This window comes from Anser brachyrhynchus, assembly GCF_964034855.1.
Source record: "Anser brachyrhynchus genome assembly, chromosome: 9".
Taxonomy (NCBI): domain Eukaryota; kingdom Metazoa; phylum Chordata; class Aves; order Anseriformes; family Anatidae; genus Anser; species Anser brachyrhynchus.
This window is the reverse complement of record NC_137703.1, coordinates 9,484,375-9,511,996: the sequence shown is the minus strand read 5'-3', so window position 1 is coordinate 9,511,996 and position 27,622 is coordinate 9,484,375. Positions and strand designations below refer to the sequence as shown.

General features: G+C 65.2%; 1 protein-coding gene across 2 annotated transcripts; it reads right to left on the bottom strand.

The window, feature by feature from the left end:
- EPHB3 (EPH receptor B3) lies at positions 1–26,408 on the bottom strand. 2 transcript variants are annotated; one of them, XM_080604335.1, is made up of 16 exons: positions 26,216–26,408; positions 13,972–14,036; positions 12,990–13,662; positions 5,764–5,919; positions 5,327–5,662; positions 4,259–4,383; positions 3,941–4,109; positions 3,741–3,846; positions 3,311–3,363; positions 3,066–3,188; positions 2,718–2,965; positions 2,285–2,500; positions 2,046–2,195; positions 1,763–1,956; positions 1,466–1,621; positions 1–1,312 (listed from the first exon to the last, which is right to left on the bottom strand). In XM_080604335.1, the coding sequence occupies exons 1-16, from the start codon at positions 26,319–26,321 to the stop codon at positions 1,204–1,206; spliced, it is 2,985 nt and encodes a 994-aa protein (XP_080460461.1). In that variant the 5' UTR covers positions 26,322–26,408; the 3' UTR covers positions 1–1,203. The 2 variants fall into 2 exon arrangements, with proteins under 2 accessions (XP_080460461.1, XP_080460460.1); XM_080604334.1 differs by having other exon boundaries at positions 3,311–3,408; positions 26,216–26,406.
- Between the last annotated feature and the right edge of the window lie 1,214 nt (positions 26,409–27,622).

Here is a 27,622-nt window from a genome sequence, read left to right as displayed (position 1 = left end):
TTAAAATTCTTATTGCCTTTATTCTGCCCATTGCCTCACACAGTCCTGCCGGCCAGCACACACGCACGCACGCACACACTCACGCACACTCACGCACGCTGGGAGTCTCTCCCTCAGCTTGGAGGAACCGGGCTGCAGTGAAGAGTCAGAGGAAGGTGAGTGAGTCTTTTGGCAGCAATCACAGCGTGTGTCAGGAGCGGGGCGGCCGCGCCGGCGGCACCCGCTCCTTCTGCATAAAACAGGAGGCTGGGGGAGGCCAGGCCTCCGCGCGGCGCAGCCCCCCGGCCCCGGCCCCGCTCCCCGTCCCCCTCTCGCGGGAGCGCGGCTGCCGTGGGGCCGGGGGCCGAGGGTCCCTGTGCAAACGTGCTGACGGCCTCACTCTGCAGTCCAGAGCCGGCCACGAGAACCAAGAGGGTAAGAGATGCGGAGCTGGGCACCTGGTCCCCCTCCCTCCCCTTTCTGCTCCCTCTTTTTTTTTTTTTTTTAATATATCTCTCTATTTTTTTTTTTTTTTTTGCCTAACTCCCTGCATAGTAAAATCTCACGGGGTTCGGGTTCTGGCGTGCAAAGCCAAGAAGAAAGGGAGCGAAGCCTTCCCTTCGGACACGTTCCAGTGCAGACCCTCGTGCGGAGGGGCCGCGAGGGGGGAGGAGAGAAGTGATTGTCTGGGGCCGGGCAGCCCCGTCCCTGGCGTCGTCTCCATGCCGTGGGCAGCCCCCGTGGGGGCTCGGCCTCCCCCGGCTGCCTCCATGCGGGGACCCGGGTCAGGGAAGGCTTCGGACGTGTCTGACGGACTCAGCGGACGGGTCAACAGTCTGTGGCCTCGGGGACGGGGGGAAAGTGAGGACTCGGGGCGGGGAAAACAGGGTGAAAAGAAATCCAAGAAGCAGAACAACTCTTCAAACCGATGAGCACCGAGACAGGGCGGGAAGCGGGATGTGCCATCTCCGTCCCATAATCCATCTTCAATATGAAGACTGCGTCGCTGCCTCGCCGCTCCAGGACACGGGACGAAAAGCCGGGCTCCCTCTCGGCACGAGTGCCTCCGATCCGGGGAAGGGCGGCCCGGCCCGGCCTGTCCCAGGCGAGCGTCCGAGGCAGAGGAGCGCCGCGGGAAGGGGGAAACGGGAAGCCGGGCTGCACCGCAAACTGAACCTGGTTGGCAGGTTCCCTCGGTCCGTTCCAATGCAGAGTCCCCTGCGGTCAAACCTGAACCGGGAGCGTCTGGTTCATCTGCAGCCTCATGTCCTGAATGCTGCTCAGGATCTTCTTCTGGTGCCCTGCTAGCGTCACCCCTATCCTCAGCAGGTCTCTGCAAAGAGAAGGTGAAGATTTAGTGACCTGGCAGGTCTGGATGCCGACTCCCAGACCTTAACCCCCCCCTGACAAATCTGCCCTCTGCGTGCTCAGGTAGCTGGCTGCCGGAGAGGCGAGGGACCACCCAGCCCCACGAGCAGTGACTTACTCCGCGGTCATCTGTGCCACCAGGTCGAAGGAGGCAAAGCCGGCATTGACGAAGTTCTCCTTGTACCGTCCCATTTTGATGGCGTCCAGCCAGTCTCCCACGGTGGTGAAGGTGGTGTAATCCGGCACAGTGCGGTCCAGGAGCGGCTGGGAGACGCTGCAGGGCAAGAGAGCCACAGGTTACAGGGAGAAGAGGGATGCGGAGTTGTACCTGGAAGCAGGGACGTTTCTCATCCCTGCCCTCCCACGTCTCCAGTCCCAGACACCTGTGTTCCCCGGGATCTGGGACCCCACTGACCCAGACTGGACGCTGGCGATGACCTTCAGGCTGGCAGCGTTGCGGATCAGCTTGTCCAGCGTGTTGACGATCTGTGCAAACTTGGGCCGCAGGTTGCGGTCCCGCACCCAGCAGTCCAGCATCAGCTGGTGCAGCGCCGTGGGGCAGTCCATGGGGGGAGGCAGGCGGTAATCCTGCTCCACCGCGTTGATCACCTGCGGGGAGACGTGCACGGAGGCAGGCTGTGAGCCCCCCGGGTCCCTGCCGGTGACCAGCAGCTCCCCGCTCTCCGGTGGGCACTTACGTCCTGGTTGGACATGTCCCAGTAGGGTCGCTCCCCGTAGGACATCACTTCCCACATGACGATGCCGTAGCTCCACACATCGCTGGCCGACGTGAATTTGCGGTAGGCGATGGCCTCAGGAGCCGTCCATCTGATCGGGATCTTGCCCCCCTGCACGGGCAGACAACGCTATTAGTTAGCGCGCACCTGGTCCGTCCCCACACCCCCAGCTCTGCGGGTCTCCCACGAGCATCCCGTACCAGGGAGCTGGTGTAGGTGGGGTCGGCCGGGTCATCCTCCAGGAAGCGGGAGAGCCCGAAGTCGGACACTTTGCAGACCAAGTTGCTGTTGACCAGGATGTTGCGGGCAGCCAGGTCCCGGTGCACGTAGTTCATCTCCGAGAGGTACTTCATGCCAGCAGCGATGCCTCGCAGCATCCCCACCAGCTGGATGACCGTGAACTGCCCGTCGTTCAGCTGCCAGGGGAGAGATCAGAGGGGTTTTCAACACCCCAGATGGACTGGGGATGGATCCCCGTACGCTACCACCTCCTGCCTAGGGCCATCCATCTTCCCCCACCCCACGATGCACAGGTTAAGTAACCCCGGGGGTGTCAGCACGACAACGCAGAGGGATGGAGAAGGGGAGCTCGGAGCTGGCAGCCCCCAGCCCAGGGCAGGAGGGGATGCTCACCCGGAGGAAGGAGTCGAGCGCGCAGTTCTCCATGAACTCGGTGATGATCATGACGGGGCGGCTCTTGGTCACCACGCCCTCCAGGTGGATGATGTTGGGGTGGTCGAACTGGCCCATGATGCTGGCCTCGCTGAGGAAGTCCCGCCGCTGCCGCTCCGTGTAGCCCACCTTCAGCGTCTTGATGGCCACGAAGATCTCGCGGCGGCCGGGCAGCTTCAGGCGCCCGCGGCACACCTCGCCGAACTCCCCTGCGGGTGGGGAAGGGGACAAGGGGGCAGCAGGGTGAGCCGGGCGGCTGGGGGACAGGCGGTGGTCTCAGCAGCCGCTGTGGCCAGCCCCGGGACTTGCCTGCTCCGATGACCTCCTCGATTTTGACGCAGGAGATGTCGATCTCTTTGGCAAATTCCCGGACAGCTTCGTTGGGATCCTCGTAAGTGAAGGGGTCAATGTAGACCTTCATCCCCGGGGTGACTGCAAGGACAGAGGGCTCGTCACAGGGAGGGACACAACCCGGGTGACATGCCACGCCAGCCTGGCACGGCACAGGACTTGGGAGAGGGCAGGCGGAGCCCACGTGCTGGGCTCCCACTCACCGTACTGCTGCAGCTTCTCCGTGTACTCGGGATCTGTGCTGTTGCGCTGCTTCCTGCCCAAAGGAGACGAGAGGAGGTGTTCAGTAACCATCCCTTTCCTGATGGGGCAAAGACATGTGCTGCCAGCTTCCAAATCCCAGCACAGACAACCTAAGCCAGAGAGCTTCCCCTCCAGCAGCCTGCGAGCAGAGCGATCTCTGCCTGAGGTGCAGTGGGAGAAGAGAGCCCAGCTGTGCTGAGAGAGGACGGCAGGAGCCCGGGCAGAGCCCAGGGCTGGTGCTGGGAAGCAGAGACACACGGTCCTCCTGCGGGACCCACGTGCAGCAGGTCCAGCCCTTCGCTCTCAGACTGGAGCTGCTGGAGCTCTGCCTGCGGGCGTAAGCAACCCCCAAACCCGGCTCTGCAGCCCTGCTCCCTGCGAAGGCAGTACCTGAAGCAGACGATAGCGATGACGACCACAACGATGACGAAGAGCAGCCCCGCAGTGGCCGAGCCCACGATCAGAGGCAGCTCCTGGAAAGTCTTCCCGGTGGAGCCTGGTGGAGGGAGAGGCAGAAATCAAAGTCAGGCTTTGGGGTGGAGCATGTTTGGAGAACTGGGGGACGGAGGCAGCCCTGTCCTGGTACCTACCGTCCTCTGCAGTTGTCTGGAACTCCGTGGGGAGGCTGTAGCGGCCGTACCCAGCCACCGTGCGTGCCCGCACCTGCACCATGTACCGAGCGTTGGCCTTCAGCCCGTCCAGCCGCACCGAGTTCTTCTGGCTGGTGACGGTGTTGGCAATGCCATCGCTCTGGCCTTGCTGCAGGGGAGACACGGGGGTGTCACTGCTGTGTTGTGGTCCCCCCGTTGCTGCTCCCCTTCCCCAGACACTCTGCAGGGACCCCCTTCGCTGCGGGGCTGGTGGCCAGCCAGAAGGGCCAGGGCGGGGGAGCGGCTGCTTTGCTTTACCTTCTCGGAGTACTTGATCTCGTAGTCGAGAATGATGCCGTTGGGTCTCTCCGGGGGAGTCCACGACAGCGTCATGCTGTTCCCCGTGCTGCTGTGCAGGTGCATGGTGGGCACGGCAGATGGGGCTGGGAAAGAGGAAGAGAGAAATGAGGCTGTGCCGGCACCGGCACCCGCTCGGCAGCGCTGCAGCCAGCCCGGCTGGAGGCACGGCTGTGCACAGCTCGTCTCCGGAGGTCCTGCACGGGACGGGCAGCCAGCACTCCTGCTTCTCCCCAGGCCCACCCTGTCTGCCCTCAGCATTTCTGCAGCTCTGGTGAGCCCTCCTGCGCCCAGCTACATCCTCCACCATCCCTCAACAGCTCGGGTCCTGCTCTGATAACCCCAGCCAAAAGGCACAGAAAAGCTTCGGGACCGTCTCTGGAAGGAGATGTGGTCTCAGCATCTTGCAGCCAAGGCGATAAGGGACCGAGGGACGCTCAGAAATCGCACTGAGGTGACACTTCACCCCATGCCTCGCTGCAAACTGGTCCGGGGAAGGGCCCTGGCAGCCCAAACCAAGGCTCCTTCCCCTCTTCCCCTTGCCAGGAGCTGCCCGCCCCACCCCACCGGTGAGACCCGTGAAATCAGATCAGAGCGCGGCGGCTGGAGATTACCAGCACGCTGGAGCCGGGCCAGGGCGGGAGGAAGGAGGAATGGCAGAGCAGCCGGCTGCCTGCAAAGGTTTGGGCTGGTGCTGAGCCTTCCCAGGCCCACAGGGGAGAAATCTCATTTCCTTCCTCCTCCCTTCGCAGCAGGCGCAACATCTCTGGGGTGGGTCTAGGAGATCCAGAGCTCTCCGGAGCATCTGCCAAGCCTGCCCTTCCCCGCTTGCACGCGTTCTGATCTCATCCCCTCCAGGGACACACGTTCCGGCGGAGAGGAGAATTCACCCAGGGGATTAGATGCAGGGACGGAGAGCCAGTAGCACGGCAGCACGAAGGACTGCAGCCCACGAGGCCGTCAGCAAGGAATCCCCGCTCCGCCGCGCGGCGGGGAGCCCAGCCCCTGCTCTCCGGCGGCGACACTGACCTGCCTGGTTGGTGGTGATGTTGACGGAGGCGAAGTGGGGAGGGAAGGGGCTCTTGCTGGAGATGCCGTTCACCGCCTGGACCTCGAAGGTGTACTGGGTGTGGGCCATCAGGTTGCTGATGTAGATGCGCCGCTCGGTGAGGCCCAGCTGGCGCGGCACGAACTCCACGTTGTCGTCGCAGCGCGTGCACAGGCGCCGCTCCACGCTGCACTTCTTGCAGATGACGTTGTAGAGCAGGTCGTCCCGCCCGCCCGCGTCCTGCGGCTCGCTCCACTCCAGCACCAGCGACGTCTCGTTCACGTTGGAGATGACGCTGCGGGGAGCCGACGGCACGCCTGGCGGGGGGGGACACACGGAGGGGGGTCAGGGACGGCTGCCACGTGCCCCCCCCACCCCACACCCAGCTCGCCTCCCCCGTCCCTCCGGCGGGACTCACTGGTGCAGGCGCTGTCTGCGGGGTCCGTGTCGGCGCGGAAGAAACCGTTGCGACACGTGCAGACCGTCGCCGCTCCCGAGGTCGTCCGGCTGTTGGGAGGGCAGGGGGAGCAGGGCCCCTCGCCCTGCTTGGACTTGAAGGTTCCTGGGCCGCAGGCTGCAGGAAGGGAAAGCAAAGCTGCGTTAATAAAGGGCACCCAGTGCTGTCCCCAAGGCCGGGCAGGACCCTCCCTCACTGCGTGGTCTCTGGGTGGTGGCAGGAGGACCGCTGGCCACCTACGAGCCTTTCCAGCCTTTCCTACGCTGCTACAACCTGGAGGCAAATCCTGCCGCTTCCTGCACGCCTCTCCTGCTCATCCCTCCTCGCACAGGGACCGTGTCCGGGGGATGCTTTCCCAGGCTCACAGTGATCTCGGCAAGCCCAGGCTCACTGCAGGCCCCTTCTCCGAGCTCACTGCAGGTCCTGAGCCCAGCTGGAGGGCAGGGAGCTGTGTCCCAGCCCGTCAGGATGAACAGGGCTGCTATGGGGAGCTGATACCATCTGGTGCCAGCACAGCCGAGCTCACCCAGGTCACGAGCAGTGCCCAGGGACCCCCGGGCACAGGCACAGCTTTCCTGGGCGCTGCTCCTGCTCCTGCAGCAGACCCAGGCAGCAGCAATGGGCCCGGCCCGGCCCATCAGGGCAGCCCCGTGCAGGAACACGCATCCATCCCCATTTTGCTTCCTCTCCCCATTTCCCGAGGAGGGGCTCCTGCCACGCACTGACGCCGTGCCCAGCACTGCAGCAGGACACTCGCTCCTTCTCCCGGGGACACAAGGACTCAGCCCCGCCTGGGCAGCCCCCCCCGGAGCCCCCCCAAGCCCCAACACGGCCCTTCCACCCCAAGCCTCTGCCTCGGCCACTTTTCAGCCACTTCTCGGCCCGCGGCGGTGGCAGCCCCGAGGCCGGCTCCAGCGGCGTGTGCCGAGCCAGATGCCAGCATTCCTGCGGGCCGGCGCCGCCAGCCTCCTGCCCCCGCTTCCGAGCGGCCCCGTAAAGGAGCCAGGAGCCCGGATCCGGCCCCCGCTCACTCCACGGCCACTCGGCCCTAACAAGGGGCACGTGAAGGGATTAACGGCTCTCGAGCCGAGCCCAGCAGCGTCGGGAAACCGCCCCACGCCTCCACGTCGCCTCGTTTTATCGCAGCCCTGCAACGATGTGGCCTGAAACCAGGCCAGCACGGGGCCTGCCTCCAGCCACGGGGGCTGCTCTGCACCGAGACCCCCACCAGCACCGGCTCTGCTCCGGCATCGCCCCCGTTTGGCCGGCACGGCACCGGGGCCACGTAGCCCTCCTGGCAGTCCTGTCCCCAAAGCAGCAACTCCTGTCCCGTGCCTGCCAGGTGACATCAGCCGTAAACAAGAGGAGTTGCTTCACTGCGAGGCCTCTCCCGACACCCCGCGTGGAAGTTTCCTGGCAGCCCCACACGGTGCGGGGCTCACCCCGCTCTCCTGCTGCCAGACACCGTGGGGACAGGGGCTGGAGCCCCCAGGAGGGCTCCTGCTGGGTGAAACCGGGACTGCCCGCACGGCTCAGCTCCTGCAGCTCCCTGACCTGAGCTCACCCGGCCTTTGGGAATTAAAGTTTAGCCCGTCCTGAGCGCGCAGATAACGCCGCGGTGCTCGTCTGCCAGCGATGGAAAAGGAGCCAGGGTTCGCGTCCCCCCCATCCCGACACGCTGGGACGCGGAGGGCAGCTGCCCAAAGGTGCCGGAGCAGCCTCAGCACGCACAGACCCACCCCAGCCGCAGTCCCAGGCAGTTAAAACTGGGTGGATGCAGATTCACACATAAGGAACCAGATTGCTGAGGAATGAGAGATGACTGAAACCTCTTGGACAGGAACACTCTGGGCTCCGAGAGCTGCCAAACATGCTTTGGTTATGGACAGGAGCCCAGATCCATCAGGGACAAACCCCCCCTGAAATAATAGGCTTGTTGCGGGGGATGAAACTGGAGCAACCAGCGCTTGCGTGAAGCCGAGAAGCCCGCGCCTCAGACGGGGACGGCGAGGTGCCCTGGGGAGGCGCCAGGACACCCCGCCGTGCTCTGCCTCCTGCGCCCTCAGGACGGAGCAGGGGCTGCCCCGGCGAGCCCAAACCCACCCCTGTCCCCCACCCCCACCCCAACACGCAGCCACCCCAGAGCTTCCTCCCAGCACAGACGCCTTCCTCTCTGCCTCCTCCTCCTCCTCCCCTCGCCCCGGGCAGCCTCACGGCTCCTGCGCCCAGGTAAGCGTGGGGACCAAAAGCCACCGTGGGAGCACAGGGCAACTCGGAGACGACACGGAGCAAGAGCTGAAGGCGGCTGCACTTCTCCCTCGCTGCCGCCCCAGCCAAGGAGGGGGCAGAGCCCGATTTAGGGCGAGGAAGAGCAGGAGAGGCACCGAGGCCCAGCTGCGCCGCGGCGCTTCAGCATCCAGCTCCGTTTAATAAATCAGAGCGTAAAGACCTCGGTGGCAGCGTGACAGCTCTCAGCCACATTTGAAGGCTGTAACCGAGCTGAAAGCTGATCCCAGGTCCCCGGCGGATAAGCCGCTGTGTCATCTCTTCTCTGCAAGAAGCTGCCCGCACAACCAGCGCTGCCGCGGCCGGCACGCCGCCGAGGGAACCCGGCATCACCAGAGCAGGAGCGCGACCGCAGCCCCGGCCGGGCAGCCAGGCTCCCCTCTCCCCCTCCCCGAGCTCTGCATAAGCGCTTTTCCTGCTGAAAAAAAAATAAAAAATAAAATAACAATCCCCAACCTCTGCACACAGATCACATCGCCCGGCTCCGGGCTGCGGTCACCTCCGGGGAGAACATGACAGGGGCTGACAGGCGCAGGACAACAGGTCAGGGAACCGAGGCGGAGGGCCCCGGAGCTGCGGGGAGGGGGACGCAGCGCGGTGTGACGGCCGGGGACGAAGGGCTGCAGCGGGTATTTAGGGGGACACGGGGGGGAAACAGAAGGGGAAGCTGCTTCTCCCGGCAGCGCCGCTGGGCGTGCGGCAGCCTCCGACCCCCTGGGGCCTGATCCTGCCCCGCTGGTGCCGAGCTGCAGCAGGGGGCGGTCGGGCAGGGGAGGGCACCCTTCCACGCCTCCCCGGCGCGGTCCCCACCCCTGTGAACGAAGCCCAAGGGAGGGAGCTGAAAAACACCGAAATCAAGCCACCGGCGCAGCATCAGGGCGCCGTGACTCACCCCGCGCGCAGCCGGCGATTACGGCGCGGGACGTGGGCAAGCGGCACCGAACCCGGCACGCCGAGCACCCCCGAAACCTGGCGGCCCCCTCCCCGGCGGGACGCGGGGCACCAGCCCTGCTTCGCTGCAGCTCCCAGCAGCGGGGGAAAACTCCTCCGAGTTACCCCGTTTGAGGACTCGGCTGCTTTTCTACCCCTGCGATGCTGTTCCAGCCCGGGCAGCATCTTTCCGGCCGTTTCTCTCCCCGTAGGACCGAGGCAGAACGCCTCACTCGAGTCGAGATAAATTAAACTGATCACATCCCTTTGTCCGGCAACCCTGTAATTTCTTTAAAGGCAGCAATCAGGTTTGCCTGGGATGATCTGTGCTTTATGAACCTACACTGCTCACTCCCTTCGCGCTTTCGTAAGTGGCTGCAGATGGATTAGAGCCATGCGAGCAACAGCCCAGCTACAGCCGAGGCGGTAACTCTCGTTTCGAGCCTCTTTTAAAAGGCACTTGATTTTTTTTTCAAACCACCCTTTGGGTGGAAATATTTTACACGAGCGCAGTCCAAACGCGAACGGAGCGAAGTCGAAGGGGAGAGGAAGGGAAGAGCCCTTGGGGGTTTGGACGGTGGCATCCGAGTAACAGGCAGGAAACCAAAAAAAAAAAAAAATTTTTTTTTTTTTAAAAGGAAAAAAATTCCAATAAGCGACGCTGCCCCCTCGAGCCGCAGCGGGTCAACACGCAGGACGGCAGAGGCAGATTTCCTCGACCGTGTTACAAGCGAGCCATTGTGGAGCTGCCTGGCTCTGAAGCGCCAGCTCCGCGCTGCCGAGCTGCCTTTGATCTGTAATCCCGGACAATTAATAGAAGGCAGTTTCACTTCCTGGTTTTCATGCAGCAACCCCGTGTTGCAATGCAAAGCTGCAAACAGTTGGCAAGGGGACTGCTTGCTTGGCGTTTTTTTTTTTAATTCACGGTGATGTTTCCATTAGTCACTGATTGCAAGGAAAATGCATTTTTACAAAAGCCACGCTTTGGCCCCAGCCTGACCTGCTATCGCCCGCTGACGGCACCCAAACACGCAGCGCCGGCCCCCAGCGCCTCCGCTGGGGGGAACCCAAAGGGAACGGCTCTGAGAGGAGCCCGGCGCCGCGCACCAGCTCTGTGGGACTGGGTTTGCAGTCGTGGTCTGGGTTTTCAGCAGCCACGAGGCAGCGGGCAGTGCCAGGAGCCCTGCGGGGTGGCCATGCAGGGGGCTCGCTGCTGGCACAGCGTGGTGGGAAGGCAGCAGCCGGCTCCCAAACCCTTCTGTGTCCGGGTGAAGGCGGCGCTGCAAGGCCGTGCACCCCGGCACGGCCCCGATTTGGGGCGCAGCTCCCGAAGGAGGTGCGGGGCGTGCGCGCCCGGCAGCGTTTTCGGGGAGGTGCCGGCGGCCGACCTGTTCTGTGCTCCCACGACGGGCACCGAGCTCGCCGCTCGCGGGGGAATCCCGACGCCTGCCCGCGCGAGGCGGGGAGCTCCTCATCAGCAAAAAGCCGGCGTGATTTGGGTCGTCACGGACCGAGCCCCTGGCCGGGAGCTCGTCTCCCTGCCGCGAGCGCTGCCTCCGCGCATCTCCGTGGCGGGGAGCGTGTGGGAAGCAGCACAACCCCCAGAAGGGCCGTGTGCTAATTAAATAAAGATAATGAGGCTGAGAATGAGATGCCAAATCAATGCTGTGGCAACTTCTGAGCGGAGCGCCAGATACCAGCCTTGCATATCGCATTACAAAGCATGCCAAAGAAACTGCCTTCAGCCGGGCGGGATGAGCCCTCGGCTCCCGAGGGACCGGGATACAAGCTGCATTGTAACAGGTCTGAATGCGAAGTCTAATCCTGGCGCTGGATGGAGATAAATAGGAGGAGGAGGAGATCTTCAAAGGCCACGGAAAAGTCTGGGGAAAGGGGGAGATTTACAACAGGGCTTATCCCATCTAAGCGGTAACGCAGTATTGTTATTTATTAAAATGCCATCTGGCACCTCGCGGCACTCTTCACCCGGACGCCTGGGAGAGCTCCACAAAGCCGGGCGGCAGCGCCCCGGTGTCCCCGGGCAGGATGGGGACCGTGGCCCCCCGGTGCCGTGACACGGCCCCTGCCTGCTGGGGTTACGGGGTCGGGCTCCGTCCCGCTCCCCCCCGTGCACCAGCCACTGGCGGGGGCATTTCTGCAGGGCGAGCTGCAGAAGCGTGGGGAGGGGGCAAGAGCAGAAACGCGGCAACGAGGCAGCCAACAAAGAGCAGAAAATGGAGCTGGGTTCTCTGAGCCCTTCCTCAGCTGTTTCCACTTAGAGCACACGATCATATGGCGGAAAATCTGATTGTACGAGCGCGGCGCGACTTTCCCAGAGAAACGTGGAGACACCATTTCTTCTACCCGGCGAAGGGCAGGCTGGTGGATGGGGACGTGCCTGTACGGCTCAGCGCGCCTTCCCCACGCGGGGAGAGAAGCTGAGGCTCGGGGGAGAAAACAAAGGTGCTGCCCGTGTGCTGGAGGATGGAGAAAGGAGGAGGCGTGCTCGCGGTGCTGGGAAAGGCGCTGCGCCGGTCTCTGCTCCTCCTGGGGGGAGCAGGGAGGGGACACGGCCCCGGGCTCTGCAGTGATGCCCTGAATGTCACCTGGGGAGCCCTCCGGCCCTGCCTTGGGATGGGAGCCAAGCTGCTGCCCCGAGCTGCTCTTCTGGACGCCTCGCTGGTGAGTGCGGTGGTTGCAGGCATGGCCCGGGCTAGAGTATTGCCCCTGTGGAGCCTCTGCTGCATCCTCCAAGCAGGGAACCACAGACGCCGGCATGAAAAGGTGTCACCTCGAGCCCAAGCCCCTCTCGATGCAGGGAAACAGCCATCAGCCCTTGGTCTGCAAGATCTCCCAGCCCAAGCAACACGGAAAGCAGCTCCCCCGGAGCGGGGACCCCAGCGCACACCAAGCGCGGGCTCTCGCCCAGCCACGGCTGCCTGGAGCTGGCGGGGCAGGAGCTGCGTCGGGACCAACGGAGGCTCTGGTCTCCAGCAGCGGCACGGCCAGCCGCTCCGGTCATGTATACATCCCAGATCCCATCGCCCCTGCCAAGAGCAGAGGGCTGGCGCCAAGGATCCCGTCATCAGCGAGCACGAGGCATCCAGCCCCGGGGGCCCAGCGCTCCCCCGCGCAATGCCTCCAGCCTTGGGGAGCAGCGAGCATCCCTCCCGCTGCCCGAGCCACCCTCGGGCAGCGTCCCGCGTGCTCCAGGCAGCTCCCGAGGGCAAAATCACCCCGAGCGAGCCCAACATCCACCCAGGCGGATTTTTTCCTTTGCAGCATCCCCCACGCGGGGTGAAACAGCAACGCCAGCCCCCAAACCTCCAGCGCCACCCCTCCGCGGGCAGGCTGCTCTCCCCTTCCCTCCGAGGGGCTGCAGGAGCTCACGTTCCCCTGCCTGTTTCCCTACGCAGCCTGCTGGAAGCCTGCAGCGCTGGCAGGGCGCGCGCCTCTCCCGCAGCTCGCACAGCGGGGCCCCGCTCGCCGCCGGGGTTTCTGAATGCCTCCGCACCGGCAGCGTGAAATCACGCCTGCCGGGAACAGCCCGGCCATCAGCACCTTGGTGTGCCGCGGGAGGGAGGGAACGGAGCCCTCGGTCACGACAGCAGGGGTGAAAGAGGCTGTTAATGATGCGTGGGGGCTTCGACGTGCCGGGTCCCTGCTGACAGCCGTGCCCCTGAGTCACGGCCCCTCGCCAGCGGGCACGTCCCGCCGCGCACAGGTCTCCGCAGCATAGCGGGTGCTGACCGGTTGTGGCACGGCAGACACCAGCAAGTCAAAGTGCAGAGCAGCCCTCGGAGATACCGCCCCATCGCTGCAGTAACCCTCGCTCCGTGCTCAGCGAGCCAGCCGAGCTCCCGAGCCCCCAAAACCAGACCTCGCGCAATGCAGATCTGCCTCCTCCACCAGCGCGTGCGCAAACACAACGGAAGGGCCAAGGCAGAGCGATTCCCCCGCCACGCACTCACCTTGGCACTGGGTGTCCTTCATGGTCGGCTCGTACCCGGCGGCACACGTACAGGCTCCCACGGGCACCATCCACTCGCCGTCGCCGTTGCAGTAGAGCTTGAGGGGGACGGACACCTCCACCGCGTTGGGGATGCAGGTGCCCGGAGCGATGACCAGAGACGTGGGCTCAGCCCCCGTTAAAGTCTCCGGGAAGATAGCAAAGCCAGCGATGGTGTTGGAGCATTTCTTGTAGAAAGCCCGGACAGAGATGAGGGACATGCAGGCCCCCAGGTCCTGGAAGGCCAGGTAAAAGCCGTTCTTGGAGAGGGGCCCAAAGCTGCGCACCTTGGTGTTCACGCGGCCGGACTCCAGCTTGGAGAAGCTCTCGTCCGGGGCAATTGTATCCACTTTGATATAGGGGTTCTCCATCCAGAAAGGGCTACTCGCCGAGGCAGAATCCGTATCCGACTCGTAATAGAAGAGGTTGAAGGTCTCTTTGCAGGAACCGGGGATGTTGGGGATGCTGTTGCAGTCCCGCACGGTGAATTTCAGCTCCACGTAGACGCGCTGGACGTCCTGGCGCTGGATGAACTTGGTGCGCAGCCAGTTGTTCTGGTTGGCCTCCCGCACGTTGCACACCTGGTACGTGCGGATGGGGTTCATGGCCTCGTCGTAGCCGCTGACCTCTTCCCACTGCAAGAGGGAGGCAGCGCGTCAGACCGCCAGCTGGGGACACCAGGCGAACGGCACGGGGCAGGGCAGCAGCTAACGGGGGGCAGCGGCAGCACCGCCGCCCGTCCCAGCCCTCCGGGGCCACCGGGGTGCTGAGGGACCACGGCGTACCCGTGCGTCACCGGCACGGGGTCAGCGTGGGGCTACGAGTGTGTAATCTCACAAGGCAGAGGATGCGCGGGAGGGGAGGGTGAAGGCACGGGGCAGCGACCCCGACCCCCCAGGGCCGTGCCCTTCGGCACTGGGGACCAGGTCCAGCTCCAGACTTACCCCCGTCTCCGGATGGGTTGTCCATGCCAACTCCGAGGTCACCCACTTCGTGTCCATCAGGGTCTCTGGAGGGAGAGGGAGGAAGGAGAGAAGTAATTGGAGCTGAAGGGCCAAGATTCGAGGGGAAAAAAAAAACAGGAGGAGTGGGGGAAGAAAGGAGCTGACATTTCTGCGGAAAACAGCGACTTGGGGGGTGAGACGTGGTGGGAGGAGGGGGAGCGGCACAGACAGACTCCAGATTTCTGCTCTGCTGTCAGGAGAACAGGAAGAGCGAGGCGTCCCCGCGGAGGTGCAGGACGAGGGGCGGCCAGGTGGCACGGGGACAGGCTGCCATCCCCGGCCCCGCCACGGCCGCCGAGCCCCCCACCTCCCCGGCCCCCCGTCCGCGCCCTCCCCCCCCGCGCTTTGGCAGGGCGCGTATTTACTGTGGCTGGGGTTGAAAGGGCCCGTTCCCATGACAGGGCGGTGCGGGCCAGGCAGGTTTATCCAGAGGAGGAGGGACTGGCAGGCTGCTCTCCCAGAGACGCCCCACATCACTCATTTTACAAGAGGGGAGAAGAATTTGACCGTCTGGCCAACATTCCTGGAGCAGACTACAAGACAAACCACCCCGACAGCATTCCCCAAACAGCCCCAGCCCCAGCCTTGGGGGAGCGAGACGCTTGTCTGGGAAGAGCTGCAATTGCAGGCAGCTGTCGCTAATCCCAGGCAGAGCCGCGCGGCTCCGAGCTGAGCACCGGGCACAAAAAAACGGGAGAAAAAAACGCAGTGACAGGGAACGACACCGTGCCGGGGGCCACTGCGGATGGTTCCCTCCCCGGCTCACCGCCCCGCTGCATCCAGGGCGGGATGGGGGCCTGCCCTGCCGTGGGACGCTGGCTCTGCTACCCTACGTCCAGGACAGCCCCGTGGGTTGTTCGGCACCCTTGGGGTCCTCCTGGTCCTCTCCTGCCCATGGGGAGCCTGGGGTGAAGGAGCTGCAAACACCAGGCAAAGCCCCAAGGTGGGTAACAGCCCCCTGCAGAGCTGGCGTGCTCAGAGGGTCCCCGGCAGGACCAGCTCCAAAACCTTTCCCCTCCCTTCCCACCCTAACCCTGAGGGCTGTCCGTCTGTCCGTCCCTCACTCCTTCTGCCCCGGAGATGAAGGGCACGGAGCCACAGCTCCCCGAGCACGGCTCGCTCCCGGCAGCCGGGCACACTCATCCCGGGCGCCGCGGCTCAGCCCCGGGAGCAAAGGGGCAATTTCAGCCTCTTTCCTTCCACCTCAGGAAAAGCACCGGCTGACCCAGCCAAGGAGGAAGCGTGGAGGAGGAAGGAAACGTTCGCACATTACAGGGTTTCAGATGAAGCCCTGCTGGAGGTAAACACCTTCCTTCCGAGTCCCACCCCGGGGACACCAGCCAGCACCGCCTGGCCTGGCACCCACGGACGCGCCAGGAGCCGGCGCTGGCACGCAGCCCTGAAGCAGCGGGGCAGGGGACACGAGTGCCACCGCGGCACGGATAAACAAGGACCCTCAGGGTCACGGGCTCTCCGCCCCGCCGTTTGCCTGGATCACGGGGGCAGCATCCCCAGCAGGGAGAACCGCGGCAGACGCAGACCTGGGCAAGCTGCCACGCTCCCCTGAGCCCCCGTGCCGTGCCGGGGTGGCCACGGTGGCTCCTAGCGAGGGCAGCCCGCGCGGGGGACGGGAGAGGGGGCTGCGGAGCGGGGCCACCCGCACCTCTCCGAGGCACGGCCCCGCGCGCCAGCTGCCCTAATAAGGGCACAGCGGTGCTGCGCGGGGGCCAGGCACGCAGCGCCGACGGCGGAGCGGAGCCAAGCGTGCGCTCGGCGTTGACAGCACGGGGCTGCCAAGTCCCGGAGCGGAGACCCAGGGCTGTAACGGGGCACGGGGTACGGCCGGCCACGGGCCGCTCGCCAGGATGGGGTGGTGCGGGGGTCCTGCGGGCAGCCTGGTCCCACAGCAGCGGCCTTAAATCTGCCCCCCGGTGCGTGGGAAAGCCCCGCGTGCCCTGCAGGATCCATGCCGAAGGCAGCGCCCCGCGGCACCGAAGGACAGGGCGCGCCGGCCGGCAGTCCCCTCCGGCAGCGCCCTTCCCCGCGAGCACCGGCCCGGGGTAGACGCAGGGCTTGGACGCACTGCACCCTAATTTGGCAGCTTCTACCCGCTGACCAACGAGGAGGGGAAAGAAAACAACAGAGCTGAGCCGGCCCCGCTGGCGCGAGAGCTGCGTAAACCACACAGAGAGAGAGCAGGGAGGGAAAATAATAAAAATAAAATCACCGGGCAACGCAGCGAAAGGAAACGGGACCCGGCGCGGAGGGCGGCGGGGCTTTCCTGCAGCTGCAGGAGCGCACGGGGCCGGACGGGGTCAGCGGTCGTCCCCAGCCTCCCCTCGCAGCCTGCCGTGCGTGAAGGTCGCAGACGGACGGCCCCGAGGGCTGCGGCACTGCCCGGGGCCGGCGGCCACCCGCTGAGCCCAGCCGGCCGCAGCGGAGCTGCAGAGACCGCGCGGTGCCCTCGGAGCTGCCACAAGGATTTCTCGACAGACCGGCACGGGGCTCCTGTCCTTTTTCCAGCAAGCACCGGGCCGTGCTGTGCGCTGGCACCCTGCTAAAGGGCACACGTCAGCACCCAGGGCTGGGGTGACGGGTAAATTCGGGAGCGCTGGCGGCTCGCTCCCACCCGTGCTCAGCACCAGAGGTGGGATCGGAGGTGGTTCCCGGCTCAGTCTCGGTTTGCAGGTGCTTTGGAGAGACGTGAACAGCGTCATGGCCAGCGGAGCTGTGAGTCAAAGCCTCCCAAATCCCGCACACCGAGGAGAGAGCCTGGTTTCATTAGTCAACGGGAAATTGGCTCCCAATTTCACCAGCTTTGGGAAGTCACCCTAAGGCCTGCTTTATCACTCCTGTCTGCAGTGCTGGGAAGGTGTCCTCTCCTTACCTCCAGCCAGGCCGAGGCAAGGGAGCTCGGATGGAGAACGAGCCCTGCTCTGTTTTGGCAAGCACAGCAATCCGCAGCCGCCCCCACACAAAAGCAGGGTTTCCATGGCAGGGACGGATCCAGGAGCCGGGAAAGAGCCTCACTTCTCAGACGGGGCCACGAGCACGGCTCTGGCTGCCTCCTCCCTGCCCTGCAAAGCTTCCTCCTACGCACACCTCGAGCTGCGAAGAGCAGGGGTCCCAGCCCCTGCTCTGCCATCCCCTTTGCGGGGTCCCCGGCAGCTCGCGGGGCGCTCAGAGCCCCGGCGTGGGCCCATCTGGAGAAGACCGGGACCTCTTCCCACGCTGGGGCCCAGGAATGCTGCGTGCACGCCCCGCGGCCAGCCAAACGCTTCAGCTCCCCCCCCTAAGCAGAGGCCCAGGGAGCCCGTCCCGCGCTGCTCGGCGGCAGACGCGCGCGGCGGCCGTGGCGGGGTCTGCGCTCAGCGCTGGCTGAGCCAGGAGGGAAAATTCTTTCAAGATGAAGCCGCTGGGGAAGACTCGAGCGTCTCCACCGACCGGCTCCGATTTAAGCGCTCTTCCCTTTGAACGTGGGGACTGCCGGCTTTATCAGGATGCGCTGGCAGGGTACGACGCCAGCTCCTCGCCCCAACGGGGGGAGAAGGCAGCCAGCGCAGTCCCGAGCATCCTGAAAGAAGGCAAGGGAGGAAAGTTAGTAAAGACGCCCACGCGGCCCTGCTGCAAACAGAGGAACCTGTTCTGCAACGCCGCTGCGCTCCCTGGGAGCCACGCGCACCATCGCGCCCGGCCCGCGGGAGCCGAGCCCCGGCAGCCGGGCTGGGCCACCCTGTCCTGTCCCATCCCGTCCCATCCCATCCCATCCCGTCCCATAACCCAGCGCCACGGCGGCTCTGTCGGGGCGCTGGGGCAGCGCCTGCCTCTCCCTCGCCGTCACCTCTGGCCGCGCCGGGAGGAGAGGTGGCTGCTTCGGGACAGCAGGATCCGCTCGCAGCCTCGCTCGGTGCCTGCTAGTCAAGCAGCCACCAAAAGGGGCATCTCCCGTACGTTTTAATTTCCTCCTCAGTTTTGAGATGATTACGGCGGGAGCGGGCGGCCTTGCGCACTCGCCATTCAAGCACCTATCGGCACAATTAATCCCGGCACCGTTCTAAGCAGCGGCACAAAGGGCCTTTGGTGCAGGGCCCTTTATCTGGGAACAAAGAGCTGCCTGTGGGAGAGAACCTGAGGTTGCACTTTTCCCGCTGACGAGTGCTTCACGTACACAAAAGCGGAGCCACACAGAGCGCTGGGCGTTGGGTCAGCCCACGTGGGGAGACCCCGCGACACCTTTCCCAGAGCGCGCTGCTCTCCCCTCCTTGAGGAGGGTCCCGGCTTCTCCCTGGCCCCAGCCAGACCCCGCAGCCCTCCTTCCTCCTCTTCCTCCCAGGCAGGGGACAGCCCTGGGGACACCCACAGCAGAAGCTTTGGGCGCAGGCTTGAGGAGCCCAGCGAAGAAGCCTGCAGACGCTGTCTGCCAGCTCCCTCTGCAGCACCGCCGGCACACAGCACAGCCCACGAGGGAAACCCCAGCTCCCCTGGGGACCCCCAGGCTCCCGGCGCCCTGCACAGCCCGGCGTCCAGCGCGGGGCCGGGGGCCACGCAGGGTCCCCACCCTCGGCTCTCGGGCTGGGGTGGCGCGGCTCAGCCCAAGGGAAGGGCAGGAGCGCTCCCTATCGCCGCCCACGCTGGGAACCCGTCCTCGCAGAGCAGGGCGCCTGCTCCCCGGTGCTGAGGCTGCTTGGAGCAGGGGGACGTGGGGATGCTGTGGGGACGTCCCCCCCAGCCCCTCTCCTGGGGGACGCAGGGCTCCGGCTGCCCGCACCCACCAACGCGCGCTCGCCCCAGGTCCGGGGCGAGCCAACGAGCTGGGAACAAAGGGAAGAGAGGAGGAAAAAAAAAAAAAAAGTGGGGCCTGTATCACAGCTGTGGCCCTTCGTGCCAAGGGCGTTTGGCCCATCATCAAAGGGGATCGGATTTGCTGAGGCAAATGATGACACATCCACTTCAAGCGGGGCAGGTTCTGCCTGCTGCTGGAGGCGAGCCACCGGAGTGAAGAAGTACTGTGGGCACTTAATAATAGACTCATTATTTCTGCATTATGGCAGGGCCCAGAGGCCCCAACTGAGATTAAGGCCCCTTTGTACACACCACACACACACGCACAAGGGCAGGCAGCCCCTGCCCCAGCCGAGCCCGGCTGAGGACGGGCAGCACCGCTGGTCCCGGGTCCTGAGCTCCCTGCAGAGCCCAAGGATGCACCGAGGCTGCGTCCTCCCCCTCCATTTCCCAACCCCGCACCTGCGAGGGCAGCCTGCACCGGGATGTAACAACCTCACCAGGGAAGATGGCCCCGTGGCTCTGAGCCATCGCCCGGCTGCATCTTCCTCGTTTCCCCCTCGTTCCCTGACCCCGATGCCCCACACCTACTGGACGGGCAGAGCCAGCCCCAGGATGACTGCGAGCACAAGGGACAGAGGGGGACGGGAGCGCTGCCTCCATCCAGCCCTGCCCCGTCACCCACCCGCTGACTGGCTGAAGAGGGTTTTCCGGCCGCGTGCTCCTCGCCAGGAGCTGTTTCCTGATGGCCGTGAGACAGACTGAAGCATGTGAGAGAGGACAGGTGCCAGCTCTGCAACTGCGAAAAGCAGATCAAGTGGCAGCGCCCGGGACGCGGGGAGGGACAGGCGTCCACGCACCGGGTCGAGCCGGGCAGGGCAGATTTCTGCCACTGCAGGAGCACGGCCGTGCCAAGCTGGGCTGCGACACGGGCTGGCGCGCAGTGCGCACCCCCTACAAATCACGGTGGCTGCAGCACGGGGATTTTTTTTGCAGCAGGACGGCGGGTCCCTGCCCTGCAGCCGCATGCCGAGGACTCAGCTGCGCCCTGGACGCGTGCAGCCCGAGCCCTGCCAGGTCCTGCTGCCAGCCCCCAGTCCCTCCGAACGGCCGCGCTGACGCCGGGAGAGGACGCGAGCCAGCTGCCCGAGTCCAGCCCTGCGCTGCAATTACTGTTCTATTAATACCGCGGGGATTTCGGATGTCAGAGCCCGGTGCGCCGTGCCGGGGTCAGCTTCGCCGGGGCGAGCTGCCATCCCTGCCCACGTGGTGCGTGTGCCCCAGCGCTCGCTGCTTTTCCTCTCCTTCAGGAAAAGCCGAATTCGCTCTGCTGAGCCACGGGAAAAACAGACCCCAATGATAAGCCCCCAGAGACCCTGCTAGCCTTGCGATGACTGCCACCCGCTCGGGATGGGACGCCCTCCACAGTGCCCTGCCACCAGCTCCCGTGGGACAACCAGTGCGGCATCAGCCGTGCCAGGTCAGCAGGAGCCGTGTGGGCCAGGAGGCAGGGGAGGTTTATAGGTCGGTGTCCCCAGCAGGAGCAGCCATGCAGCCGCCCTCCACTGCCACAGAAATAACTCATCGGATCCGGAGACGCCAGACCTGTTCGAGCCGCGAATGCTATTAACCAGGATGTAGGCAGCAAACCGGCCCACAAAGCCACCCGCGTTTCCAGGCCATGCAAAGAGAGGGAAGTGTCGCCATGGCTTCACAGGGCAGGTGTCCACCCCCACGGGGCCAGCGGGCCGGTACAGACGGATGCAGAGCCCCAAAATCCCCGGGGAAGGCGGGCACGAGTCCTGACGTGGGTCTGCCTCCACGAGGCAACCGCGTGCAGCAGGCTGCGATCCGAAACGCCTCTCTTTTTCCCCCCAGCTCTGTTTTTTCCAGGTTGTACTTTTGGAAGGAGGCCAGGGAAGGAGTAATGATATTTAAAAAACACCCCCTCCCCAAAAAAGGTTACTCGTTGCACATACAAAGGTTCGCCCCACAGACGGGGCGGCTTGGCTGCCAAGCTGCATCCCATCCAGGCAGCGCGGAGCAGGGGTTTCTGCCAAGATTTCCCTCCTCTCTCCTGCCTGGGGCAGTTACCCAAATCTCCACGCTGCTCTCCGCTCGCTTCCTCGAGCACAGAGCCCATCTGGAACTGCTTAAACCCAAATATCCTCCCCCCCGCCTCCCCCACCCCCAAAGTCAGATTCTTCCAGAGTTAAAACAAGCACAGAGTCAGGAGGGGGTGCCGGGCCGGGCTGACTCGCTCCTTCATTTCAGTTTAATTTCTGGGGAACTAGAATAAATCTGTTCCTGGCGATCGTTCAAGCCCTGCACATTTTTCTCATTAATAAAAAAGGCCTTGGATCGCACGCCGTGTGTGCGTGCATGCCGCGCGCCCCCTCCCCGCTCGCCCAGCCCGCGGGGTCCCTCCTGCGCCCCAGCCCTCGCTGGGCAAGCTGCAAGGCACCCCGGGGACAAGCAGGCCGGCACGGGGGCGGCCGGTGTCCCCTCCCCGGGACGGGTTTTCGGCAGCTCTGCAGAGGGGCCTGCGTGATGGCCCCACCTCAGAGAGGAACCGGGAGGCCCAAATTGTTTTGCAGCTGCTGCCAGGCAGGAAAGCCCTTGGGGATGGCTCCCCTGGGGCAGGCAAGGGACCAGGGATTGAGGGGGGGGGGATCCTGCTGCCCCCCTTTTTCCCCCCCCCAGCATCGCAGCCCCTGCTGGGCCCCCGCGCCCAGGGCATTCCTGGGGAGGGGGCTGGGAAACAGGTGTTTGTCAACAGCTCCCGCCACATGCGTGAGAAACACCAGGCCTCATCAGCCCGGAGCTTAGCAACACGCAAAAAATAAAATTAAAAAAAAAAAAGTCCCCGCAGCAACCCCCTCCCCGGACCCCCCCGGCCGCCACGTGCTGGCACGCGTGCAGAGAGCAGGGCCGGCGCTCGGCCGTGCTGCAGAGCTCCTGCCTCTTCCCAAGATGGCTCCCCTTCCTCCTCAGAGGGGCGGCCATGCGGAGCCGCGGCGGGCTCGCTCCCTCCTGCCTCGCTGAGGGGGAAAGCAGGCTCCGGGGGTGGGCCGCGGCCCCTCAAGCTGGGACCTCTGCGGATAGGAAGGGGACGAAGCCCCCGAGCTCAGCCCTGTAACGCATTGGTGTCCCCACAAGGCTTCAACAAGGGTGGGCAATGCTGGGAGCCAAGGGAGGCAGGACGAGGCCTTGAGAAGGCCCAGCCGCCCTACAAAATGGCTCCTGCCTTGCCCTGGGGCTGCTGGCGGGGTCTGTGGGGCTCTGCTCATGAGGGAGGATGGTCCACGCCTGCCACCAGCCCCGACGGCCTCGGCTGGCACCGCCACGGGGCAAGCCCAGCCCGAGCCCGGGACTGGATTTTGAGCAACAATAATGACGATGATATACATAAAACAACAACAACAACAAAAAACAAAACCCAAATGAGGCTGTCCCGCCAGGGTGGGAACGTCACTACAGAAAGTCTCCTGGCCTTCAAGATAGCAGCCTGTCCCCAGGGGCCATGACCGCTCCTGCATGGGGTTTGGTGGCTGCGGCGGGGTCCCTGCGCGGCGGCTCCCTCCTCCCCAAAACACTGCTTGGGAACGCGCCCGCTCCGCGAGCGATGCCAGCTCCTTTTGCCTTTGATCTTGGGGAAGCACAAGGTGATGGCAGCCACCGGCTCTACCAAGACCCATGGGGACAAGGACGGGGACCAGCACCCAACCCGCTGCTTCCCCCGGCCAGCAAAGGGGGGACCCCGGCCGGGGCGGCCCCAGCACCCTTCCCCCAGTGCGGCTCCCAGGCGGAGACGCTGGATCCCGACAAACCAGTTTGACTCAGCACAACAGGAACAGCTACAATTTTAAAAACATGCAAGTCTGTGATTCAGATTGCTCTGGCTGTTTTAATTAAACGCCAAGCTCCCCTACTCCAGTAGCAGCAGCAAACGGCTCACGGAAAGAAAATGCAACAAACTGGTTTCCCCGAATATCTCTTGCAGTAAGTCATCACAACAAAACAGGGAGTTTCGGTTCATTCCTTAAAAACCAGAGGCCGCTATTCCCAATCGCGGAGCCCAGGCAGACGCGGCCCCGGAGCTGTGGCCAGGCACTCGCCGCCTCCAGCCCACGGCAGAGCTGCGTGCCGAGGAGAGGCACGGACAATGCACGGCTGCAGAGCCCCGGCTGCAAGTTCCCCCTCTCCCCGACCGGCCGCATGCTCTGCGTGACACAAAGGAAAGCCCTTCTCCTCCCCGCCTGGAGCACGGCCGGGGCGGGCTCCCACGGACGGAGCTTTTTGCGAGGAACGGGAGATTTAATGAATCCGGCGAGCGCAACGGAGCCCCGCAACCTGCTTTCCCTCGCAGCCCTACCCTGAGCATCAATAAAACAGCAGGGCTAGCTAGCTTCCCTGAATCACCCCACCGAGAAACAAGCTGTTTCAGTGAAAAGTAGTTAAACAAAAAGCGAATCTCCCCGCCAAGGAAATACCTGGCGGTTCCAGCACGGGGGGCAGCTGAGCGGGGTTTGCGGTGCGGCGAGCAGCACAGCACCCGGTGCGTGGTCCGCCTGCGTAACACTTGGCGGGAGCCTGGGAGCAGGGAAGGGACGGCGCCAGATGAGGAAAACCTCTATAAATCCTCCTGGTCCGGGTATTTTGCTAAAGCCTGAGTTAGATCAGGGCTGCACGCAGCAAGATGCTGCCTCTGCTCTGGGGCTGATGGAGAAGCGCGTGGACAAACCCCAGTTAAATGGAGCCTCGTGCCCAGAGAGGCTGCTCAGGCAGCAGAGGGGCATAGAGTTTGTTCCTCCGAGTGCCGGTCCCAGCCCACCCAAACCCCCCATGAGGAGGACAGGCAGAGCTACCCGGTGGTGCCCAGCTCCCTCTTGCCAAGGCTTTTCAAGGCCCAAGGTCTTAAGCCGGATGGATGGCAAGAGCCTCAAACACAGCACTCGCCCCGCGCTGCGGCTCCCCACGGGGCCTCGGCTCCCGCAGCCCCGCCAGGACAAACTCTGCTCCTCGGCTCCAGTCCCTGCACCGGAGAAAGGATCCGCTGTTGCCCCCGGACAGAGCATTCCTTCTGCAGCCAGCCCGGGGACTGCTGAACCGGAGAAGAAAAACACATTGTGACTTCAAACAAACCCAGCGCACTTACAGGATCTGGAGAGAAACCATTTTCTCCTCGGCAGCACAAAGCCCTCACTGAGCCGCTGCCGAGCGCGGCTCCCCCCCACCCCCGTGGGGCCTTGTAAAGAAACCCAACGCCGCGCCGTGCCCCCGAGGACGGGAGCCGATCCAGCCCCGGAGCCGCCAGGACCCTGCCCTCCCAGCCGGGCACCGGCCGCACGCCCGGCCCGTCACCCCCTCGGAGGGGACGGCGAAGCGGCTGGATCCGGGGGCCACCGGCTGCCGTTGCCTGGAGGACGTGAGCGCAGATTTATGGCCGCGCCAGATTTATGATCAGCACTAAAATACCCGGCCGAACGTGCACGCTGGATTTACAGCAACTGCTCGAGCGCTCCGGTGCCCGTCGGGAAGCAGCGGTGCGAGCGGGCAGGAACGCCCAGCGCAGCAGAAGCGCGGGAGCTCGCTGACCCCGACGCCAACAGTGGCTTCCTAAAAGCGGCGGGGACGGGAACCTCAGCAACTTTCCCTCCAGCTCGGACGAGAGCAAAGGGAAAAGAGGAGGAAAAAAAAAAAGGAAAAAAGAAAACAAAAAAAAGTCCCATGGGAATCAGGGCCGGCCCCCAAAACACCGTGCGGTGCCAGCCAGGCCCTGAAGCGGTCCCCCGTGCTGGCACGGCGCTGGGCCCCGACCTCCTCAGGCACCGCGTTTGTTCCCTGACCCCTTCGCACGCTCGGGAAGCCAAGAAAACCCGGCGGCTCCTCGGCACGAGCTGTTTGTTTTCTCTCCATCCGGCTCTTCGCGCCAGTTCACGCCCGGGCGGCGGGGGAGAGGCCGGGCCCCAGCCTCCCCAGGGAGCAGCGGGACAGCCCTGGCCGATGCTCGCGGTGCCCTGCCACGCCGCCACCGCCGGCTTCCTTCCCCGTTCCCAAAGCGGTGGCGGCAAGCGGGTGGGCGAGGGGCTGCCTGCGGGCTGGGGGTACGCCAGGATGTGCTCCTTGCCCACACCTCCATCCTCCTGTCCTCCTGCCTCCCAGCACGGCGGTGCCCGGGCTGGCGTTGGCAGCGTCCGTGCCAAGCTGGCTTCTCCCTCCCCTGCGCTCCCGGACCGAGCAGGCCACGAATCCCAGCTCGTTTTCCTACAGCGTACAAAGGAGGATGTTTTTTTTTTTTTTCCTTTTTTTTTTTTTCCCCACCCCTCTGCCAAAATAAAGAGAGAAAAAAAAAATAAAATCCACTGGGTAGAGAGGGAGGGGGGAGGAAAAGCAACACCCGTCGGAGCCACCCCCAAACTTTGTAGGAAGCCCAGCCCTGGGGGGATCGCTCCCCCGAAATGGCAGCGGGGCAGGGCTCCCGCTCGCAGCAGCCCCCCGAGCCCCCCGGGGCCGCAGCCCAAGGATCGCAGCGGCGAAGGCGCAGCCCCAACCCGCCTCCGAGCAGACAAAAGCGGGGCCCCCGCCGCCGGGCCGGCCGGGCAGCTCCGGGGCTCGCCGCCGAACCGGGGAATTCTCCTTATCGGGGGATTTTTATTTTTTTCTCCCCCCCCTCTCCTTTCCCTTCCCGGCCCGGGGCCTCCCTTAGCCCCCACCCAACCTCCGGAGCTCCGGGAGAGGCTTCGGTTACCGGACACCGCGCAGACTTTGTGCCCAGACAACCCCCCCCCCCCGGGCCCCTTCCTCCGCCCCGGGACCCCGGAGCGGGGCCAGCCGCAGGGCCCCGGGGGCCGGCCGGGATCGCAGCCCCCGGGTGGGGGCCAAGGAACCGTCTTGAAACCGAGCGGAGCGGTTCCTCCTCCTCCTCCTGCGTGCCCCCCCCACCCCCCCCACGGCCCCGGTAAGGATGCGACACGCGTGGCCGCTCCCCCCCGGCAGCCCCACGCCGGAGCCCGCGGGGTTAAGCCGGCTGCCGGGGGAAGGGATGGAGCCGGACACGGCGGCGCACGGCCACTCCTGCGGCGGCCCCAGCGCTTTTGGCCCGCCGCGAGCTTTCCACCGTCAGAAGGACGAACCTCCCAGCCCTCCGGCTCGCGGCGAGGAGCCTCGGAAGGCGAAGCGAGCGGCCGCCCGGGCCGGGCTCCGCGGGGCGTTCACTCTGGAACCTACCGAGGGCGGCGGGGAAGGCGGGGGGGGGGGGCTGGGAGCGGGGCTGCGGCGGCGGCAGCGAGCTGCCGGCGGGGACCCGGCGGCCGACGGCGGCTCGGGGAAGCCAAACGAGCCGCCCCGCGGGCCCGGGGGTTGCCCCGGAGGGCTCCGCGCGCGGTGTCCCGGTACTCACCCTCGAGGGCGCGGCGGCCGCCGGGGAGCAGCAGGAGCAGCAGCAGGAGGGGGAGCAGCGGCGGCGGCGGCGGGGGGGCCCCCGGGCGGGCGGCGGCGGCGGCCATGGCGGGGGGCGGTGCGGGCGGCCCCGCCGGGCAGTCCCGAGCTCGGCGCCACGCGCGGCTCCTCTCGCCGCCGCGCCACGATCGCGCTCTGGCGCCGCCGCCGCCGCCGCCGCCGCTCAGCCGCGAGGGGCGGGGCCCGCCCGCCAATCAGCGCCCGCCCCTAGCAACCCGGCGCCCCTGGCGACGCCGAGCGCGGCGCCCATTGGGCGGAGGCGGGAGAGTGGGCGGGGCCTCGCGGAAAGATGAATTGGAAGGGGGCGGGCGCGGCGCGGAGCCACGCCCCCATCCCCCTCCCGCGGCCACGCCCCCCCGGCGCGGGAGGCGCAGGGCGGGGAGCGCGCCCCACCCAGCGGTCGCGCGCGGAACTGGGCTCTTAAAGGGGCCGCGCGCCCGGCACGCGGGGTCCTGCCCCTCGCCCCCCAGTGCGGGGCAGGGCGCGGGGTGGCGGCACCGCGGGTCCCCAGGCACCCCCGGTGGCCTGTACCGCCATCCCACCCCGTCCGTCTCTCTACGGTCCTGTCCCATCACACCCCATCACATCCATCCCATGCTGCTGCATCCCATCCATCCCAACCCAACCCATCCATCCCGTCCCGTCCCATCCCGTCCCATCCTGTCCCATCCCGTCCCATCCCATCCCATCCCATCCCATCCCATCCCGTCCCGTCCCGTCCCATCCCATCCCATCCCGTCCCGTCCCGTCCCATCCCATCCCATCCCATCCCATCCATCCCATCCCATCCCATCCCATCCCATCCCCATCCCATCCCATCCATGCCATCCATCCCATCCCATCCCTATCCCATCCTATTTCCATCCCATCCCCATCCTATTCCAATCCTATCCCCATCCCAATCCCTATCCCAATCCCCATCCCATCCCATCCCACATCCCCCATCCCATCCCATCCCATCCCATCCCATCCCATCCATCCCAACCCATCCCATCCATCCCATCCCATCCCATCCCAATCACACATCCCATCCCATCTCATCCCATTGCTTCCCATCCCATCCCATCCCATTCCACCCTACAATCCTCTCCTGTCCCTTCTGACCCCACCTCATCCCATCCCCATCACACCGTGACCCCCACCGCGGTGACACGTCTCACTGCTGGGGTCCTGGCCAGGGTGACAACGCACACACACAGGACCCTGCGCGGATCCCCCATTTTCCACCCGTTTTCCACCTTCCCCACCTCCCATGGGTAACGGTTCCCCTGCAGACGGCCACAGCTCCCCAGCCTGCGGCCATCCTCCTCCCCTCTCCCCCCACTGCCACGGGGAGGTTTTGGGGCCC

What these genes read in the sequence shown, in the direction of transcription:
- EPHB3 (XM_080604334.1), bottom strand. Translation starts at nt 26,321, where the DNA reads ATGGCCGCCGCCGCCGCCCGCCCGGGGGCCCCCCCGCCGCCGCCGCCG. An exon ending in CAACCCATCCGGAGACGGGG is followed by an intron (nt 13,663 to 13,971) that starts GTAAGTCTGGAG and finishes TCCCTCTTGCAG; the next exon opens with TGGGAAGAGGTCAGCGGCTA. An exon ending in CCAGACAACTGCAGAGGACG is followed by an intron (nt 3,847 to 3,940) that starts GTAGGTACCAGG and finishes TCCCTCCACCAG; the next exon opens with GCTCCACCGGGAAGACTTTC.